At 39.9% G+C, this 17,702-nt stretch overlaps 1 protein-coding gene across 4 annotated transcripts in view; it reads left to right on the top strand.

The window, feature by feature from the left end:
- The window catches only part of TTN (titin), a 272,326-nt gene that overhangs the window by 197,022 nt on the left and 57,602 nt on the right, over nt 1–17,702 (top strand). For all 4 annotated transcript variants that reach the window (XM_025405605.1, XM_025405603.1, XM_025405604.1 and 1 more), the window contains 25 exons: nt 74–370; nt 479–778; nt 859–1,173; nt 1,266–1,414; nt 1,861–2,011; nt 2,102–2,383; nt 4,068–4,370; nt 5,228–5,530; nt 5,631–5,912; nt 6,007–6,306; nt 6,399–6,701; nt 6,791–7,099; nt 7,214–7,495; nt 7,597–7,896; nt 7,982–8,275; nt 8,370–11,336; nt 11,667–11,987; nt 12,086–12,370; nt 12,469–12,768; nt 13,079–13,381; nt 14,955–15,230; nt 15,334–15,633; nt 15,726–16,028; nt 16,404–16,703; nt 17,069–17,356. In XM_025405605.1, coding sequence (XP_025261390.1) covers nt 74–370; nt 479–778; nt 859–1,173; nt 1,266–1,414; nt 1,861–2,011; nt 2,102–2,383; nt 4,068–4,370; nt 5,228–5,530; nt 5,631–5,912; nt 6,007–6,306; nt 6,399–6,701; nt 6,791–7,099; nt 7,214–7,495; nt 7,597–7,896; nt 7,982–8,275; nt 8,370–11,336; nt 11,667–11,987; nt 12,086–12,370; nt 12,469–12,768; nt 13,079–13,381; nt 14,955–15,230; nt 15,334–15,633; nt 15,726–16,028; nt 16,404–16,703; nt 17,069–17,356 — 9,813 coding nt within the window. The remainder of the gene's footprint in view (nt 1–73; nt 371–478; nt 779–858; nt 1,174–1,265; nt 1,415–1,860; nt 2,012–2,101; nt 2,384–4,067; nt 4,371–5,227; nt 5,531–5,630; nt 5,913–6,006; nt 6,307–6,398; nt 6,702–6,790; nt 7,100–7,213; nt 7,496–7,596; nt 7,897–7,981; nt 8,276–8,369; nt 11,337–11,666; nt 11,988–12,085; nt 12,371–12,468; nt 12,769–13,078; nt 13,382–14,954; nt 15,231–15,333; nt 15,634–15,725; nt 16,029–16,403; nt 16,704–17,068; nt 17,357–17,702) is intronic.

Raw genomic sequence — 17,702 nt, 5'->3', positions numbered from 1 at the left:
AGTCACTGTGAATTCTACTTTCTATCCCTCAATGCTTTTTGCTCGTAATGACAACTTTTTTTCAATAATCTAGGCCCACCATCAATTGATCTAACAGAATTCATGGAGGTTGAAGAAGGAACTGATGTTAACATTGTGGCCAAAATTAAAGGTGTGCCATTCCCAACACTAACCTGGTTTAAAGCTCCTCCAAAGAAGCCTGATAACAAAGAACCTGTTCTCTATGACACCCATGTCAACAAACTGGTGGTGGATGATACTTGCACTTTAGTTATTCCACAGTCTCGCAGGAGTGACACTGGCTTATATACCATCACAGCTGTAAATAATCTGGGAACAGCATCAAAGGAGATGAGACTGAATGTCCTGGGTAAAGATTGCATGGTTTGGTTAAAACTACTTGTTTTTCTGTTCATAAATAACATTTGGCTTTAAAATCATCTGACTGATAAAGGGTTCCTTCTTTAAACCATTTTAGGTCGTCCTGGCCCCCCAGTGGGACCCATAAAATTTGAATCTGTTTCAGCAGAGCAAATGACACTGTCTTGGCTTCCACCTAAAGATGATGGTGGGTCTAAGATTACAAACTATGTAATTGAGAAAAGAGAAGCTAACAGGAAGACATGGGTCCATGTCTCCAGTGAACCTAAAGAGTGCACGTACACGATTCCCAAATTGCTAGAAGGCCATGAATACGTATTCCGAATCATGGCCCAGAATAAATATGGCATTGGAGAACCTCTTGACAGTGAACCTGAAACAGCAAGAAACCTCTTCTGTAAGTAGGACAACATTTTCACAAAGTCATTTTTACTTTTTCAAAAAAATTTCTTATAATCAATATGATCTTTTTCACAGCTGTCCCTGGAGCACCAGATAAACCAACAGTTAGCAGCGTGACTCGTAACTCCATGACCGTCAACTGGGAAGAGCCAGAATATGATGGAGGCTCTCCCGTGACAGGGTACTGGCTGGAAATGAAAGACACTACTTCAAAGAGATGGAAGAGAGTTAACCGAGATCCTATCAAAGCCATGACTCTGGGTGTTTCTTATAAAGTGACTGGTCTTATTGAAGGTTCTGACTATCAATTCCGGGTATATGCAATCAATGCTGCTGGTGTGGGTCCAGCAAGTCTGCCATCAGACCCAGTGACTGCTAGAGATCCAATTGGTAAGCCTTGAAACCATTCCTTTTTTTAAATCTTATTTTCCAAAAGTGCCTTGGGAAAGTCAAGAATACTAATGTATACTGGCTCTTTCCAGCTCCTCCTGGTCCTCCATTTCCCAAAGTGACAGATTGGACTAAATCATCTGCAGATCTGGAGTGGTCTCCCCCACTAAAAGATGGTGGATCCAAAGTAACTGGATACATCGTTGAATATAAAGAAGAAGGAAAAGAAGAATGGGAAAAGGTAGGAAAACTTGGCACTAAGGAAATGCACTATGAATAAACTAAAAATGTCTTAGTTATTCTCAATCCCATTAACTTCTGTCTATGTTTTTTGGATTAAGAAATCAGGAAAATAGCAAAATTTTAACTCAAATTCCAAACGTCTGTTAATGTCAGAAATCTAATCAAAAGTTAAGTCATGATATTACTAATCTTTTGGTTATAAATCCTGGAATGTGGAATAAATAAATAAAGATTTAATTGTTTGACAATAATTTTAAAGCATAACTCCTGCCAAGTTATTCCATTCAGTGTTGCCTGTAGTATCTGATCCCTGAAACCTAAACCAGCAACAATTTTCCCAGAGTAAACAGTTAAATAGGCTGCTGGTGATGCTTTAGGAAGTCATTAAAGCAAGAAGCTACAGATGACTATTCTAATTTTAAAATGTTTATGATTTCTCCCCAGGGTAAAGATAAAGAAGTGAGAGGAACAAAGCTTGTTGTGACAGGATTAAAGGAAGGAGCATTCTACAAATTTAGAGTTAGAGCAGTCAACATTGCTGGCATTGGAGAACCTGGAGAGGTCACAGATGTCATTGAAATGAAAGACAGACTTGGTAATTATCAATCCTTCTTTTATGCCATCAGTATTTATGTTTCAGATTGAAGGGGGAAAAATCACATTTGTAATTTTCAATTGCTTCCAGTTTTACCTGACCTTCAGCTAGATGCCAGTGTCAGAGATAGAATTGTCGTCCATGCTGGAGGAGTGATCCGAATCATTGCCTATGTGTCTGGAAAGCCTCCTCCAACCGTCACCTGGAACATGAATGAAAGAGCCTTACCTCAAGAAGCCACCATTGAGACCACAGCTATTAGCTCATCCATGGTCATCAAGAACTGCCAGAGGAGCCATCAAGGCGTCTATTCTCTTCTTGCCAAAAATGAAGCCGGAGAAAGAAAGAAGACAATTATTGTTGATGTATTAGGTAAATACTTTCAATTTGTCTGTGCAACTTTTTAAACCAACATTCTTATTATATTTACACAAGGCTACACTGTGTGCTATGTAACAAACATTTTGGAAAATAAGAAAAATCACCCATAATCACATTGAACATTATTAGAATTTCTAAAAATTTCCTCCTTACTTTTTTATTATATGCATATTCTGTTTGGTGGGTCTAAGATTACAAACTATATAATTGAGAAAACAGATGCTAACAAGAAGACATACATCCATGTCTCCAGTGAACCTAAAGAGTGCATGTACACAATTCCCAAATTGCTAGAAGGCCATGAATATGTATTCTGAATCATGGCCCAGAATAAATATGACTTTTTTATAGAACTTGCCCCTATACTGTCTATTATGTTGTTATACAGTTTTCATAGAAGCAACTTTCCTTCAAGTGTACATGAATGTTTAACAATTTGCCAGTGCTGACCATTTCACATCATGAGACTCTATCCCTATCATAAAATTATCATAATAATGCAAAAACTTCTTTGAAGGGTTTCAGTATTCTAATTGGAGAGAGGCATCATAGTTGGTTATCAATATTGCATTTCTAGTCATTGAATATAGAGTTGAACTCTATGAGGCTTTTTCATGCCTCTCATTGGAGGCTTTAGTCCAGTGATTTGCTCAGAACTTGAAGCCTTTCCACTCAGAGCTCTTTCTAAGCATGTCTCTAGGCACAACAATACTCCAGTCACAGTTTTTATGTGAAATTTGCCAGTTCTATGTTGAATATAATTAATATAAGAATGTCATAAGGAAAAATATTTCATTAACCTATAATCCCACAAACTTTCAGGTTAGTTTCAAGCACCTAAAGCTCTTTTGCCTAATGGCTACTACTCTAATTTGAAAACTGGTACATTTCCATGTTAATTATTTGCAACCTCCTCAAAGTCATTCTGAAATTTGGGGCCTCCTATGCTGCTCGTTGATCCACTGATCATCCAGAAAGAATCCATCTCTCCCTCCTTTTCCCCTGGAGAGGAAACTGGACACAGAAACTGACTATGCCACTCTTACCCACCTCCTGTATCCCTCTGCATGTTTGCCTCCTAGCTCCCTCCTGTCCAACTCACGAATTGCTTTTAAAAAGCATTTTTATTTTCCCTTCAGCCTCCACTAAAAGCATGGTAACCAATAACTGTTGCAAAACTACTTCATTAACAAATGTGGGGCTTGATGCTATGACTCACACCTGTAATCCCCTGACTTTTGGAGGCCGAGGCAGGTGGCTCACTTGAAGTCAGGAGTTCGAGACCGGCCTGGCCAACATGGTGAAACCCTGTTTCTACTAAAAATGCGAAAATTATCCAGGTATGGTGGCACGCGCCTATAGTCCCAGCTGCTTGTGAGGCTGAGGCAGGAGAATTGCTTGAACCTAGGAAGCGGAGGTTGCAGTGAGCTGAGATCGCACCACTGCACTCCAGCCTGGGTGACAGAGCGAGATTCCATCTCAAAAAAAAAAAAAAAGTGGTTGACTGTTTTTGTATTGACTAGATAGCAGGAGGAGGAGGAAAAACTAACTCAATTAGTGGACACAAAACCTTACTTTCTTCATAACAACATTTTGTCCCCTTTTAAAAAACAAATGTTGAGCATTATCTTTCATTGAAGGCAAACAGCTTGAAATATTTTCTTCTTATTTCCAGATGTTCCGGGTCCTGTTGGAACACCATTCCTAGCTCACAACCTAACCAATGAGTCCTGCAAACTGACATGGTTTTCTCCAGAAGATGATGGAGGCTCTCCAATCACCAATTATGTCATTGAAAAGCGTGAATCTGACCGCAGAGCATGGACCCCAGTGACATATACAGTTACCCGACAAAATGCTACTGTCCAGGGTCTCATTCAAGGAAAAGCCTACTTTTTCCGAATCGCGGCTGAAAATAGTATTGGCATGGGTCCATTTGTTGAGACATCAGAGGCACTTGTTATCAGAGAGCCAATAAGTAAGTAAAATTAAAAACAACTTTATGCTTAATCACTTCTTTACTCATTTAGTACAAGACGATGGTGAAAAAATATGTGTATAAATGCCATACATTTCATTCATTTGACAAGCAGTTATTACACAACTACTCAGTATCTGATTTGGTAGTACTTGGACAGTGATTGTGAAAGAGATTTTACAAATACGTATAATTCATCAAATTTCTTTTTTTTTTTTTCTTGGTTTTGTTTTGACACATAGTCTTACTCTGTTACCAAGGCTGGAGTGTAGTGTCATGATCTTGGCTCACTGCAACCTTCACCTCCGAGGTTCAAGTGATTCTTGTGTCTCAGTCTCCCAAGGAGCTGGGATTACAGACATGCACCACCATGCCCAGCTACTTTTTGCATTTTTAGTAGAGACACGGTTTTGCCATGTTGGCCAGGCTGGTCTCAAACTCCTGACCTCAAGTGATCCACCTGCCTCGGCCTCCGAAAAAAGTGCTGGCATTACTACGCCTGGCCCATTTATCAAATTTCTTCCATCTATACCTCACAGATTTTTTAAAATTCCCACTTAATGGCATTAATAGAAACTGAATTATTTTCCTACATCTAAAACTACCAACTCTGAAGATCTTTCTTAAATTATTTTTCCTCAGCAAACCTCATTTCCTCATCTGTCAAGTGAAGAAATTCTATTGTATTTGGTCCTTTTTAACTCTAATACTTTTCGGATGAGACCTCTTTTGCTATTTATGGGAGCAGAGAGTTTAATGTTTAAACACAATCCTCAGAAAAGGAATATTCACTACATCCTACTACATTCTTAATGTGACACTTTTTTCTACCACAATTCCTATACTTATATTCACAGCTGTACCAGAACGTCCTGAAGACCTGGAAGTCAAAGAAGTTACTAAAAGTACTGTAACTTTGACTTGGAATCCTCCTAAGTATGATGGCGGGTCAGAAATTATTAACTATGTCCTAGAAAGTCGGCTCATTGGAACTGAGAAGTTCCACAAAGTTACAAATGACAACTTGCTTAGCAGAAAATACACTGTTAAAGACTTAAAAGAAGGTGATACCTATGAGTACCGTGTCAGTGCTGTCAACATTGTTGGACAAGGCAAACCATCATTTTGCACCAAGCCAATTACTTGCAAGGATGAGCTGGGTATGTGTCTACTACAATTTATACTTCAGAAACTTGCACATTTGTAGTTCGTAATAAGACATCAGTAAAAATGACTTGCCTTTATAATTGTAAATTTTAGCACCCCCAACACTTCACCTCGACTTCAGAGATAAGCTCACGATTAGAGTTGGTGAAGCTTTTGCCCTCACTGGCCGTTACTCAGGCAAACCAAAGCCTAAGGTTTCCTGGTTCAAAGATGAAGCTGATGTGCTGGAAGATGATCGCACTCACATAAAGACTACACCAACAACACTTGCTTTAGAGAAGATCAAGGCCAAACGTTCAGATTCCGGCAAATACTGTGTGGTTGTGGAGAATAGTACAGGCTCTAGGAAAGGTTTCTGTCAAGTTAATGTTGTTGGTAAGTCTTATTTAGTGGAAAGAATAGATCTTCTGTTCTTTCAAAAGCAGAAATGGAAATAACATTCTGTGCCATGATTTTTTTTTTTCTGCAGACCGTCCTGGTCCACCAGTAGGACCAGTTATTTTTGATGAGGTGACCAAAGATTATATGGTTATCTCTTGGAAGCCTCCTTTAGATGATGGAGGCAGTGAAATCACCAATTATATTATTGAGAAGAAGGAACTGGGTAAAGACGTCTGGATGCCAGTGACATCTGCAAGTGCTAAAACAACATGCAAAGTTCCTAAACTACTTGAAGGAAAAGATTACATTTTCCGGATACATGCTGAAAATCTGTATGGAATAAGTGATCCTCTGGTGTCTGATTCAATGAAAGCCAAAGATCGTTTCAGTATGCATTATGTCTCTTTTTAGTGATTCAATGCTTGATACAACTAATAGGAAGAAATAAATTTCTAACACATTTTCCAACATTTGTTACAGGGGTTCCTGATGCACCTGATCAGCCAATTGTTACAGAAGTTACCAAAGACTCTGCATTAGTAACCTGGAACAAGCCACATGATGGAGGAAAACCCATCACAAACTACATCCTGGAAAAGAGAGAAACTATGTCTAAACGATGGGCTAGAGTTACCAAAGATCCTATTCATCCGTACACTAAATTTAGGGTTCCTGATCTTCTAGAAGGATGTCAGTATGAATTCCGGGTTTCTGCAGAAAATGAAATTGGTATTGGAGATCCAAGCCCACCATCCAAACCAGTCTTTGCTAAAGATCCAATTGGTATAGTATTAATGGATTTATTCAGTTTTCATGTTATTTAACTTTGTTTTCAGCTATATGCTAATTCATTTTTTACTTTTATTTTTTAGCTAAACCAAGTCCACCTGTTAATCCTGAAGCAATAGATACAACATGCAATTCAGTCGATCTAACTTGGCAGCCACCACGTCATGATGGTGGGAGCAAGATTCTGGGTTATATAGTTGAGTACCAGAAAGTTGGAGATGAAGAGTGGAGAAGAGCCAATCACACCCCTGAGTCATGTCCTGAAACTAAATATAAAGTCACCGGTCTTCGGGACGGTCAAACCTATAAGTTCAGAGTGTTAGCAGTCAATGAAGCTGGTGAATCAGATCCAGCTCATGTTCCAGAGCCAGTCCTAGTAAAAGATAGACTTGGTGAGTAAAATGCTCTCACCTGTGTTTGCAAGGAAAATAGATGTCTGATTGTATGTGTTTAATTATAATCTGCATTATGGATCAAATCTGAGTGTTCTGTTCTCTTTTTTCTAGAACCCCCTGAGTTGATTCTTGATGCCAACATGGCAAGAGAACAACACATTAAGGTTGGTGATACTCTAAGACTTAGTGCCATCATCAAAGGAGTGCCATTCCCAAAAGTAACTTGGAAAAAAGAAGACAGAGATGCTCCAACTAAAGCAAGAATTGACGTGACTCCAGTTGGTAGCAAGCTTGAAATTCGTAATGCTGCCCATGAAGATGGTGGAATTTATTCTTTAACAGTGGAGAATCCAGCTGGTTCAAAAACTGTCTCAGTAAAAGTACTTGTATTAGGTAAGAATTTTAATACTTATGCCATTAAAAATAAATTTTGATAATTTTGAGCCCTTATTTGGATAAAATTACTTACAAAACTGTTATTTAACACTTTTTAGATAAACCTGGGCCACCTAGAGATCTGGAAGTCAGTGAAATTAGGAAAGATTCTTGTTACCTTACTTGGAAAGAACCACTGGATGATGGTGGTTCTGTTATTACCAATTATGTGGTTGAGAGGAGAGATGTTGCCAGCGCCCAGTGGTCATCTCTCTCAGCTACATCAAAGAAAAAGAGTCACTTGGCTAAACATCTGAATGAAGGCAACCAGTACCTCTTCCGAGTAGCTGCAGAGAACCAGTATGGACGTGGTCCTTTTGTTGAAACACCAAAACCAATCAAGGCTCTGGATCCTCTCCGTAAGTTGCTTTCTCTGAATACAAAACTATTGTTTGACTGTCTTCAAAAATATTCCTTTTTCATCATAACTTCTTCTTTGAAAAGATCCCCCAGGGCCACCCAAGAACCTGCACCATGTAGATGTTGACAAGACTGAAGTCTCCCTCGTCTGGAATAAGCCGGATCGTGATGGTGGTTCTCCAATCACTGGATATTTGGTGGAATATCAAGAAGAAGGCACCGAGGACTGGATTAAATTTAAGACTGTGACAAACTTAGAGTGTGTGGTTACCGGACTACAACAAGGAAAGACCTATAGATTCCGTGTAAAAGCTGAAAATATTGTGGGTCTTGGTCTCCCCGACACAACTATCCCGATAGAATGTCAAGAAAAACTAGGTAATTTTTGGACTAGCAGTTTTATCTTATTTCTTTTTAAAATTATTCATGTAGGTGAAAATCAAAATCTAATTTTTTCATGTTTACTTTTCAGTGCCTCCATCCGTGGAGCTAGATGTGAAATTAATTGAAGGTCTTGTGGTAAAGGCTGGAACCACAGTCAGATTCCCTGCTATTATAAGAGGTGTGCCTGTTCCTACCGCAAAGTGGACAACCGATGGGAGTGAGATTAAAACCGATGAGCACTACACAGTTGAAACAGACAACTTCTCATCAGTACTTACCATTAAGAACTGCTTAAGGAGAGACACTGGAGAATATCAAATCACAGTTTCCAATGCAGCTGGTAGCAAAACAGTAGCCGTACATCTTACTGTTCTTGATGTTCCTGGGCCACCAACAGGTCCTATTCATATTCTGGATGTTACTCCTGAACACATGACTATCTCATGGCAGCCACCTAAGGATGATGGAGGAAGCCCTGTGATAAATTATATTGTTGAGAAACAAGATACAAGGAAAGACACTTGGGGTGTTGTCTCTTCGGGAAGCAGTAAGACAAAGCTGAAAATCCCACATCTGCAGAAGGGCTGTGAATATGTTTTCCGAGTTAAAGCAGAGAATAAGATAGGTGTTGGTCCTCCCCTTGACTCCACACCTACTGTTGCTAAGCATAAATTTAGTCCTCCATCTCCTCCTGGTAAACCAGTGGTTACTGACATTACTGAAAATGCAGCAACAGTGTCTTGGACCCTGCCAAAATCTGATGGTGGCAGTCCAATAACTGGCTACTATGTGGAACGTCGAGAAGTAACTGGCAAATGGGTGAGGGTCAACAAAACACCTATTGCTGACCTTAAGTTCAGAGTGACTGGACTCTATGAAGGAAATACATACGAGTTTAGGGTTTTTGCTGAAAATCTTGCAGGACTAAGCAATCCATCCCCAAGTTCCGATCCAATAAAAGCTTGCCGTCCCATCAAACCACCTGGACCACCTATTAATCCTAAACTGAAAGACAAGAGCAGAGAAACAGCTGATTTGGTGTGGACAAAGCCTCTCAGTGATGGTGGTAGCCCCATTCTAGGATATGTAGTGGAATGTCAGAAACCTGGCACAGCACAATGGAACAGGATTAATAAAGATGAACTCATTAGGCAATGTGCCTTTAGAGTACCTGGACTAATTGAAGGAAATGAGTACAGATTCCGTATAAAGGCAGCTAATATTGTAGGAGAGGGTGAGCCAAGAGAACTAGCAGAATCTGTGATTGCAAAAGATATCCTTCATCCTCCAGAAGTAGAACTTGATGTTACTTGTCGTGATGTTATTACCGTAAGAGTAGGCCAAACTATCCGCATTCTAGCTCGAGTCAGAGGCAGACCTGCACCAGACATAACTTGGACTAAGGAAGGCAAAGTATTGGTACGAGAAAAGAGGGTGGACATTATTCAGGATCTACCTCGTGTTGAGTTACAAATTAAAGAAGCTGTTAGAGCTGATCATGGCAAGTATATCATCTCAGCTAAGAACAGCAGTGGACATGCCCAAGGTTCAGCCATAGTTAACGTCCTTGACAGACCTGGGCCTTGCCAGAATTTGAAGGTTACCAATGTAACCAAAGAGAACTGTACAATTTCTTGGGAAAACCCACTAGATAATGGCGGCTCAGAAATAACAAACTTCATAGTAGAATATCGCAAACCAAACCAGAAAGGCTGGTCAATTGTTGCATCAGATGTCACTAAACGATTAATCAAGGCCAACCTTTTAGCCAACAATGAATACTATTTCCGAGTTTGTGCAGAGAATAAAGTAGGTGTTGGGCCAACCATCGAAACAAAAACTCCCATTCTGGCTATTAACCCTATTGACAGACCAGGTGAGCCTGAAAACCTTCACATTGCAGATAAAGGAAAGACATTTGTCTACCTAAAGTGGCGGAGGCCTGATTATGATGGTGGCAGTCCAAATCTGTCATATCATGTTGAGAGAAGGCTGAAGGGCTCTGATGACTGGGAAAGAGTGCATAAAGGAAGCATTAAAGAAACTCACTACATGGTTGACAGATGTGTTGAAAACCAGATTTATGAGTTCAGAGTGCAAACGAAGAATGAAGGTGGGGAAAGTGACTGGGTGAAGACAGAGGAAGTTGTTGTTAAAGAAGACTTACAAAAACCAGTACTTGATCTGAAATTAAGTGGGGTCCTAACTGTCAAAGCAGGGGACACCATTAGGCTTGAGGCAGGGGTTAGAGGCAAACCATTCCCAGAAGTTTCATGGACCAAGGACAAAGATGCTACAGACTTTACAAGATCACCAAGGGTCAAGATTGATACCAGTGCTGATTCATCTAAATTTTCTCTTACTAAAGCAAAGCGAAGTGATGGGGGTAAATATGTAGTTACGGCAACTAACACAGCTGGCAGTTTTGTGGCCTATGCCACTGTCAATGTTTTAGATAAGCCTGGTCCTGTGAGAAATCTGAAAATTGTTGATGTGTCCAGTGATAGGTGTACTGTTCGCTGGGATCCACCAGAAGATGATGGTGGCTGTGAAATCCAAAATTATATTCTAGAAAAATGTGAGACAAAGCGAATGGTTTGGTCTACCTATTCTGCTACTGTCTTGACACCTGGTACTACAGTAACACGTCTCATAGAAGGAAATGAATATATTTTCAGAGTCCGTGCAGAAAATAAAATAGGCACAGGGCCTCCAACAGAAAGTAAACCAGTCATAGCCAAAACCAAGTATAATAAACCTGGACGCCCTGATCCCCCAGAAGTCACTAAAGTAAGCAAAGAAGAGATGACTGTGGTTTGGAATCCACCTGAATATGATGGTGGAAAGTCTATAACAGGATACTTTTTGGAGAAAAAGGAAAAGCATTCAACACGATGGGTCCCTGTTAACAAGAGTGCAATCCCTGAGAGACGTATGAAAGTACAGAATCTCCTCCCAGACCATGAATATCAGTTCCGTGTCAAGGCAGAAAATGAAATTGGAATTGGAGAACCAAGCTTGCCTTCAAGACCAGTGGTGGCAAAAGACCCCATAGGTAGGATGTCCTTGTTTTTTCTGATATTACATCAACTCTTAATCTCAAGCACAGAAGTATTTGATAAATAAGTTAATGTAACATCTAAATCCATAACATAAAAACTGTATTTAGCAAATATTTTTCCAAATAGACCTTTTACCAAAATACCTAAAAGGTACAAACAATAGTAGATTCTCATTTTTATGAAGGAAAATAAAGAGGACTCTAATTGAAAAATTGGACGACCTATATTTGATTAACTGAGGCTAGGCTATATAAAATTACACATTGAAGTATCACTATTAGTAGTTAAACATATGTATATCTATTCTTATATTTTATTTTCAGAGCCACCTGGTCCACCAACCAATTTCAGAGTGGTTGATACCACCAAACATTCCATAACTCTTGGGTGGGGAAAACCAGTCTATGATGGTGGTGCACCGATCATTGGATATGTTGTGGAAATGAGACCAAAAATAGCAGATGCATCTCCTGATGAAGGCTGGAAACGTTGTAATGCTGCAGCACAGCTTGTACGCAAGGAATTCACCGTTACCAGCTTGGATGAAAACCAGGAATATGAGTTCAGGGTGTGTGCCCAAAACCAAGTTGGTATTGGGCGCCCTGCAGAGCTAAAGGAAGCTATCAAACCTAAAGAAATACTAGGTAAGTCCTTCCTTTAGCATGTGATTCATTCACACTTAATTTCTTATGATTTCCCCACATTCTGAAACATCAATTAATGACCTTACTGTCATTTGCAGAACCTCCAGAGATTGATTTGGATGCCAGCATGAGAAAACTGGTCACAGTGAGAGCCGGATGCCCTATTCGTCTCTTTGCTATAGTAAGAGGACGACCAGCCCCTAAAGTCACTTGGCGAAAAGTGGGCATTGATAATGTGGTCAGAAAAGGACAAGTTGATCTGGTTGACACTATGGCCTTCCTTGTCATCCCCAATTCTACCCGTGATGACTCAGGAAAATATTCCTTAACACTTGTGAACCCAGCAGGAGAAAAGGCTGTATTCGTAAATGTCAGAGTATTAGGTGGGTTACTAAAATGCTTCTCCCTCTCACTTCAAAAATGAATTTGTTAATAGGGATGCTGAGGAGATGTGTATATCTGATTTTATGACTCTTTACAGACACTCCTGGACCTGTGTCTGATTTGAAAGTTTCAGATGTCACTAAAACATCATGCCATGTGTCCTGGGCCCCTCCTGAAAATGATGGTGGGAGCCAAGTGACACATTATATTGTGGAGAAACGTGAGACAGACAGAAAGACATGGTCAACCGTTACCCCAGAGGTTAAGAAAACAAGCTTCCAAGTAACCAATCTTGTCCCTGGGAATGAGTATTACTTCAGAGTAACTGCTGTCAACGAATATGGCCCTGGCGTCCCAACAGATGTCCCAAAACCAGTGCTTGCATCAGATCCTCTAAGTAAGTATTATGCTTTCTTCCTCCTTTTAACTCCAGCCTCCTATTTCAGCAAGGTCAAGATACTAATACCATTTTAATCCACTTCTGAAAGAGATTTCATTTGTAGAGACCCAAATAGTGTAATAAATATCTATCTCACTCATGAAACACTTTTTTGATCTGTCTCATCTTACATGTTTTACTTTTAATGTACTGAACTACAGGTTCTATGTACATTGGAGCAAATGGCATACTAAAACTCTTATGTACATTCAAAAGGGGATTTGATTAGGTTACCTAGGTAATTTTATACATTATGTTTTTCTTCTAGGTGAGCCGGATCCCCCAAGGAAATTAGAAGTGACTGAAATGACAAAGAACAGTGCCACCTTAGCCTGGTTACCTCCCCTGCGTGATGGAGGTGCTAAAATCGATGGCTACATCATTAGTTACAGAGAAGAAGAGCAGCCTGCAGATCGCTGGACAGAGTACTCAGTGGTAAAAGATCTCAGCCTTGTTGTCACTGGCCTAAAGGAAGGAAAGAAATACAAATTTAGAGTAGCAGCCAGAAATGCTGTTGGAGTCAGTTTGCCAAGAGAAGCTGAAGGAGTGTATGAAGCCAAAGAACAACTGTGTAAGTAGTCATTGCTTCATTTATGTCATGTGCTAGGTTTATTGGAATTTCTTTTATATGTAGACATTTCTCCCTGAGGAATCTAGCTCTATAAATACTTGAAAAACAATAGAGAACAGTGGCTTTCAAACACGTGGGTGGGCCAACAACACACAGTAAATAAACTTATACAAACACATAGATAACTAAAAACCATTTCCTGAAACAATACCCATTCATTCATTATCATGTGCACTCTTATGTTTTCTACCCTATTCTGTGTGTGTGTGTGTTTTTTGTTTTTTGTTTTTTTGTTTTTTTTTTTTTTGCAATGGAGTCTTGCTCTGTCCCCCAGGTTGGAGTGTATTCTGTGTTTTCTAAAATGTTGGCTGTACAACAAACATATTAAAAAAAAGCTCATCACTGGTCATTAGAGAAATGCAAATCAAAACAACAATGAGATACCATCTCATGCCAGTTAGAATGGCGATCATTAAAAAGTCAGGAGGCCGGGCGCGGTGGCTCAAGCCTGTAATCCCAGCACTTTGGGAGGCCGAGACGGGCGGATCACGAGGTCAGGAGATCGAGACCATCCTGGCCGACACGGTGAAACCCCGTCTCTACTAAAAAATACAGAAAACTAGCCGGGCGAGGTGGCGGGCGCCTGTAGTCCCAGCTACTCGGGAGGCTGAGGCAGGAGAATGGCGTGAACCCGGGAGGCGGAGCTTGCAGTGAGCTGAGATCCGGCCACTGCACTCCAGCCTGGGCGGCAGAGCGAGACTCCGTCTCAAAAAAAAAAAAAAATAAAATAAAATAAAAAAAAATAAAAAGTCAGGAAACAACAGGTGCTGGAGAGGATGTGGAGAAATAGGAAAGCTTTTACACTGTTGGTGGGAGTGTAAATTAGTTCAACCATTATGGAAGACAGTGTGGTGATTCCTCAAGGATCTAGAACCAGAAATACCATTTGACCCAGCAATTCCATTACTGTGTATATATCCAAAGGATTATAAATAATTCTACTATAAAGACACATGCACATGTATGTTTATTGTGGCACTGTTCACAATAGCAAAGACTTGGAACCAACCCAAATGCCCATCAGTGATAGACTATATAAAGAAAATGTGGCACATATACACCACAGAATACTACGCAGCCATAAAAAAGGATGAGTTCATGTCCTTTTCAGGGACATGGATGAAGCCAGAAACCATCATTCTCAGCAAACTAACACAAGAACAGAAAACCAAACACCACATGTTCTCACTCATAAGTGGGAGTTGAACAATGAAAACGCATGGACACAGGGAGGGGAGCATCACACACTGGGACCTGTCAGGGGGATGGGGGAGGGATAGCATTAGGAGAAATACCTAATGTAGATGATGGGTTGATGGTGCAGCAAATCACCATGGCACGTGTATACCTATGTAACAAACCTGCACATTCTGCACATGTGTCCCAGAACTTAAAGTATTAAAAAAAAAAAAAATTGGCGGTAATACAAGCATTAATTTGAACCAGTATAGTTCTCCACCAGAGGAAACTTAACCACCTTCCCAAAATTAGTATCTTTTCATTTTACTTTCAGTGCCACCAAAGATCCTTATGCCAGAGCAAATTACTATCAAAGCTGGGAAAAAACTCCGAATTGAAGCCCATGTGTATGGAAAGCCTCATCCCACCTGTAAATGGAAAAAAGGAGAAGATGAAGTTGTCACATCCAGCCACCTGGCAGTGCATAAAGCAGACAGCTCTTCAATTCTGATCATAAAAGATGTGACTAGAAAAGACAGTGGTTACTACAGCCTCACAGCAGAGAACAGTTCTGGGACAGACACTCAGAAAATCAAAGTTGTAGTCATGGGTGAGTTAAGTATTAGACAAATGGCCATCTAAATATGAAACTCTGAAACATTTTTACCCATCAGATCGTTGTTCTTACATTTCTTTCCTCTTGGTTCATGCAGATGCCCCTGGCCCCCCTCAGCCTCCATTTGACATTTCTGATATAGACGCCGATGCTTGCTCCCTGTCATGGCACATCCCTCTGGAGGACGGAGGCAGTAACATCACCAATTATATAGTGGAGAAGTGTGATGTAAGCCGAGGTGACTGGGTCACGGCTCTAGCTTCAGTCACAAAAACTTCCTGCAGGGTTGGAAAGTTGATCCCAGGCCAGGAGTACATCTTCCGGGTCCGTGCTGAAAACCGATTTGGCATTTCAGAGCCTCTCACATCTCCAAAGATGGTTGCGGAGTTCCCATTTGGTATGTTTTTGTGAAGGAGAAAAAAAGTTATGTTTTCTTTCTAGTTTGTTACTGAATGTAGAAACTGACATTTTCCTTGTCTTCATCTCCAGGTGTTCCTAGTGAACCAAAGAATGCACGAGTCACCAAAGTCAACAAGGACTGTATTTTTGTTGCATGGGACAGACCAGACAGTGATGGAGGGAGCCCCATTACTGGTTATCTGATTGAACGCAAGGAAAGAAACAGTTTGCTGTGGGTGAAAGCCAATGATACTCCTGTCCGGTCAACTGAATATCCTTGTGCTGGCCTTATAGAAGGTCTTGAGTATTCATTCAGAATCTATGCCCTAAACAAAGCTGGATCCAGCCCTCCCAGCAAACCCACAGAATATGTAACTGCAAGAATGCCAGTTGGTAAGTTTTGGGGGTTTTTTATTGTTGTTGTTGTTGTTGTTTTAGTATTATGGAGGCACATTTAAATCTCAGAGTCTAAGATTTGGACTCCAAGACATAGACAGTAGTAGAGATCTGAAGATTACAACTCCCATTCAAGAATATGGTCTATCTCTTACAATGAAGATGACATATTAAAAAAAGAAAAGGACATACAATTTCCTTTAAAGCATACAGCAAGGACTCAAAAGTGCACACTAGTTGGATAATTATTAAAATGGGATAATTATCATCCTGTTGAGCTTGTTACTTAGCAGCAGGGATGATGATGTGAAATATGGAAGTTTAAACTTCTGCTAGTAAGATAAATGGTGAGTGTACCTCTTTTTGTTTTAGATCCTCCTGGGAAACCTGAAGTTATTGATGTCACCAAGAGTACTGTATCTTTGATCTGGGCACGTCCAAAGCATGATGGAGGCAGTAAAATTATTGGTTATTTCGTAGAAGCTTGCAAACTTCCTGGTGATAAATGGGTACGGTGCAATACTGCACCTCACCAGATTCCCCAGGAAGAGTACACAGCTACTGGCCTAGAAGAGAAAGCTCAGTATCAATTTAGAGCTATTGCCAGGACCGCAGTAAACATTAGCCCACCTTCGGAACCTTCTGATCCAGTGACTATCCTCGCAGAAAATGGTAAGATTCTGCTGAGTATTACAGGCAAAGATGTAACAGCATTCATGATGGTCATTTTTCCTAATAAACAACTAAGTATACACCTAAGGAAAAAAGGAAAAATAAAATGATATTTTATATAAAGACACAAACATTATGATTATGGAGAATCATAATAAAAGCAGGATACACAACTGTGGCAACAATATAATTTCAATAGTTATTCAATAATGCAGTTATTATTTGTCTATTTAAAATATGCAAAATGAAATAACATTAAAATTCCATTCTTGAAAGAGGTAGCATATGAATTTCCCACTATTATTAATAAGGATTACATAATATAGCTTTGCATATATTAAGTCCTTTATCTTCTTTCTTTCCAGTCCCTCCCAGGATAGAACTGAGTGTGGCTATGAAATCATTGCTTACTGTGAAAGCTGGAACTAATGTCTGCTTGGATGCTACTGTTTTTGGTAAACCAATGCCAACGGTTTCTTGGAAGAAAGATGGCACACTGCTAAAACCAGCAGAAGGCATAAAGATGGCCATGCAGCGGAATCTGTGCACCTTGGAGCTATTCAGCGTGAACCGGAAGGACTCGGGAGACTATACCATTACTGCTGAAAATTCAAGTGGTTCTAAGTCAGCCACCATTAAGCTTAAAGTGTTAGGTAACTAATAAACTTCATTACAATCCCATATTTTACTTTGGTTAATGGGACGTAAATAGGATTTACAAAATAATGTGGGAGAAGACATACATATTCTAAAGTATATTTCCTATGCACAGAATTATTCTTATGACAGAACCATGTTTTAGAGTTAAAAAGAGCATTAGAAAAATCACATGTTTCAATTACCCAATTTTACAAATGAAGAAACTAAGATTCTAAAAAATTAAGTAATCTCCTAGGTCATATAGGAAATTGACAATAGAAAGACTGCAGTCCAGGTCTCCAGACTTCTACTCTATATTCATTCCCCATTCCAGATATTTTAGTGAAAGACTTCACTCTT

This window comes from Theropithecus gelada, chromosome 12 (assembly GCF_003255815.1).
Source record: "Theropithecus gelada isolate Dixy chromosome 12, Tgel_1.0, whole genome shotgun sequence".
In the NCBI taxonomy this organism is placed as follows: Eukaryota; Metazoa; Chordata; class Mammalia; order Primates; family Cercopithecidae; genus Theropithecus; species Theropithecus gelada.
This window is presented reverse-complemented; position numbering and strand designations above follow the sequence as displayed.